This window comes from Apis dorsata, unplaced genomic scaffold (assembly GCF_000469605.1).
Source record: "Apis dorsata unplaced genomic scaffold, Apis dorsata 1.3 scaffold_983, whole genome shotgun sequence".
Taxonomy (NCBI): domain Eukaryota; kingdom Metazoa; phylum Arthropoda; class Insecta; order Hymenoptera; family Apidae; genus Apis; species Apis dorsata.
Window position 1 is genome coordinate 21,899 of NW_006264086.1, and position 3,259 is coordinate 25,157.

A 3,259-nucleotide genomic window follows, 5' to 3' on the forward strand; every position below is an offset into this window, starting at 1 on the left:
AATACATAAGAGTGAAAGAAAGATAGCATATTCTGAAGTTTGGGTGCAATTTTTAGGCATTAAAATTGGAGATATCTGTCTGCTTACACAGTTTCATATTCACGGCGAATTGAACGTGCCAGACAGCATGCAAAGATCACACCAATTAACTGAAATAAAAAAAATTTATTATATTTCTATTATTTAAACATTTAAATTCATTAATATTATTTTCATTTAACAAAATTTATATAATAATAATAAGTAATAAATATGATCAATATTAAATTATATATAAATTACTGTACATAATATACATATAAAATAAAAAGTATTATATTTTGATTATTATTTCATGAATGTTATGTTTTTAATAAATATTTTTAAAAAATTATTTCTTTAGTATCTTAATTTAATAAAAATATTTAATTATTTTATATATATAATATATATTTAAAATTATATGATATTTGAAAATATTTCAAATCAAAATAAACAAAAATTACCTGAATAACAGCAATACTGATGCCTACACCACCCAAAATCAAAGCATTATGCTCAATAGCAGACTGAAGATTGTTCATACAACCATTTGAATGTATATGAATTGAATTTGAATCACATTTATTTCCTTCTGGTACTTCTTTACAGCAAGAATTTGGTACAATATTGTCTGAGAATCCAACATGAGTCCAGTCTATTGCACCAATTATTCCACAACATTGTAACTAAAATTTAATAATTTATCTTAAGAATATATTTATTAAAATTAAATCCATCAATATTTTTAATTTATTATAATGAATTTTTAATTAAAATAATAATTTAATTATATATAAATATTATCTTTTTGTAAATATTTTAAATCAATATACATATTTTTTAATATTAATAAATATTTTATATTAGTAATATTAATTTTATTATTATTAAGAATATGTGAAAAATTATTAAAAAATTAATTCTATGAAAATACAAATAATGTAAGGTCATAAAAATATTATGTATAAAATATATAGTTATTTCTGAATATAAGATTATTATATTTCAATATATCTATTTTTTCTATATTTCATTGATAAATGAATTTAGTTATATGTACTTACATCATGTTGCATAATATCCCAAGACCTATGAATATCATCATTGGTTGTATATTCTTTCATAGTAGTATTTAATCGATTTTCTACCATTGTATGTACATCTCCACGCATCATATATCCAGCAATCCCAGCACCAAGTTCAAGTGCAAAGATTAAGAGGAGTAATACAGAAAACTGCATTAAAAAAGTTTATATTATTATATTATTTTATTTTTTTTATTATTAAAAGTAAAAATTCTTTTAAATCAAAATGAATTTAATTTCGCTTGAAAATTTATATTTATTATAATTAAGTAATTAAAAAATATTCTGATATAAAAAAAAATTATTACATAAATAATAAATAATCATTACCGTTATTATCATACAATGATTTTCTTTGACTGCACCACAACAACCAAAGAATGACACAATAAATACAATAACACCTACTATAATTATTAATATTGGTGCTGCAAAGAACCAGCTGTCCATAAAATTATTATAGCCACTGTAAACTACTAAGATCACAGTACCAACAGCAATAAATACAATTCCAGTTATCTGTAATCAAAACAATTTGACAATTATTTTCACTGATATAATAATAAAATAATATTATAATTATTAATTATTAATTATAATAAAACAATATTAAAGAAATATTAAAACTCTCATAATTTGACTAATGATATTAAAAAAAATAACAAATATTTGAAAATATATTTATTTAATGTTACATTTAATTTTTATTGTAATGTATTAATAAATTATTTTCCTTATCTATAATTATTAAATATTATAACACAAATTTAATAACATTAAGTTAATAATAATATAATTAAATTAATAAATAATAATAAAAATAACTAATCTTTAATCTAATAACTTATTTTGCATATATTAAAATTATATAAATATATACAAATAAAAAATATTTAATGTTTTAACAATTGAATTAAAACAAATAATAAAATATATTTCATATATTTAAAAAATACAAATTTAAATGAAAAATTAATTGTATTTTGACAAAAATTTTGTTATTTTTTATTTTATCGTTTTAAGATAAATATGTATCGTATTTATATCAATACTGAAATTATTAATATTAAAAATTTAAATTTCGTAATAAAATCAAATAATAATTTGCATAATTTGTATAAATCAAATATAATCTGCATATCTTTGGAATTAAATGTAAATAATAAATATAAAAATAAATCGAAAGTAGTTTTCGTTTAACGACAATTATTGTATGTATTGTATGTCTACTATCTATTATAATCATTTTAAATTATTCTTTATTCTCTATTATCATTATAACAAATTTCAAATAAAATTAAAATCGTTATTTTATTTCTTTTTAATTTATTTAAAATTGTAATAATAATATTAGAATTAATATCAAGAAAAGAACATCAAATACAATTAAAGCTTATGGAAGAAAATATAAGTCGGAAGGAAAACATGGAGTACTTACTGCGAATATTAGGTTGAAAAGAAACGTCAGGTATTTAATGCAAGCCATTCCACCGGACACCATTTTTTATTATTCACTATTCGAGAAAAACAAATTTAAGTATAAAAATGGTATATATTAATATAGATAGACAATAAAATTGTATGTATTCTTTATAGAATTAAATTGATTCCTACACACAATTTAAACAGTTCGACAGTTCAGCAAGGAATAATCATATTTTCATTAGTTTACCCTGGCTGACTTGGATGCGTGCGCACCTTCCCGGTAATTTTCTCAGAACCGACTATATTTTTCATAGAGCCCTATGAATTTCTAATTTTATCTCTTTAGCATTTTTAAAACAATTCTATAATTAAATATTAAGGCATATAAAATTTTATGTATTAATTAAAATTATATTATAAATATATAGCATCATTGAAGCATATGTAAAATATAATATATAGTATTTTAAAATAAATAAAATATTAAATATTTACAAATCAAATATTGATTACATTTAATTTCAATTTTAATCGATCATATTGAATTATGTAAATATGAAATATTATTAATATTAAATTCATATATAATATTATTATTATGGAATAATATCAAATTTGAAATTTTTGACTTAAAGAAAATACTTTATAAATTCAAGATGTAAATTATATTCTGTAGACATTTTAGCTTTATATATATATATATATATATATATATATATATATATATA

The 3,259-nt window shown here is 18.4% G+C and overlaps 1 protein-coding gene across 3 annotated transcripts in view; it reads right to left on the reverse strand.

The window, feature by feature from the left end:
* LOC102677770 (CD63 antigen-like) overlaps positions 1 to 2,775 on the reverse strand; it is a 5,222-nt gene extending 2,447 nt beyond the window's left edge. Inside the window, exons 1-6 of one of the 3 annotated variants that reach the window (XM_031514362.1) lie at positions 2,723 to 2,775; positions 2,545 to 2,620; positions 1,437 to 1,625; positions 1,086 to 1,256; positions 486 to 707; positions 88 to 149 (exon numbers count right to left, since the gene is read on the reverse strand). In XM_031514362.1, the coding sequence (XP_031370222.1) occupies positions 88 to 149; positions 486 to 707; positions 1,086 to 1,256; positions 1,437 to 1,625; positions 2,545 to 2,607 (707 nt within the window). In that variant the 5' untranslated portion in view covers positions 2,608 to 2,620; positions 2,723 to 2,775. Of the gene's footprint in view, position 1; positions 150 to 485; positions 708 to 1,085; positions 1,257 to 1,436; positions 1,626 to 2,544 lie in introns of all 3 variants that reach the window. The other 2 variants (XR_004151618.1, XM_006624010.2) reach the window with 2 other exon arrangements.
* Positions 2,776 to 3,259: the final 484 nt, after the last annotated feature.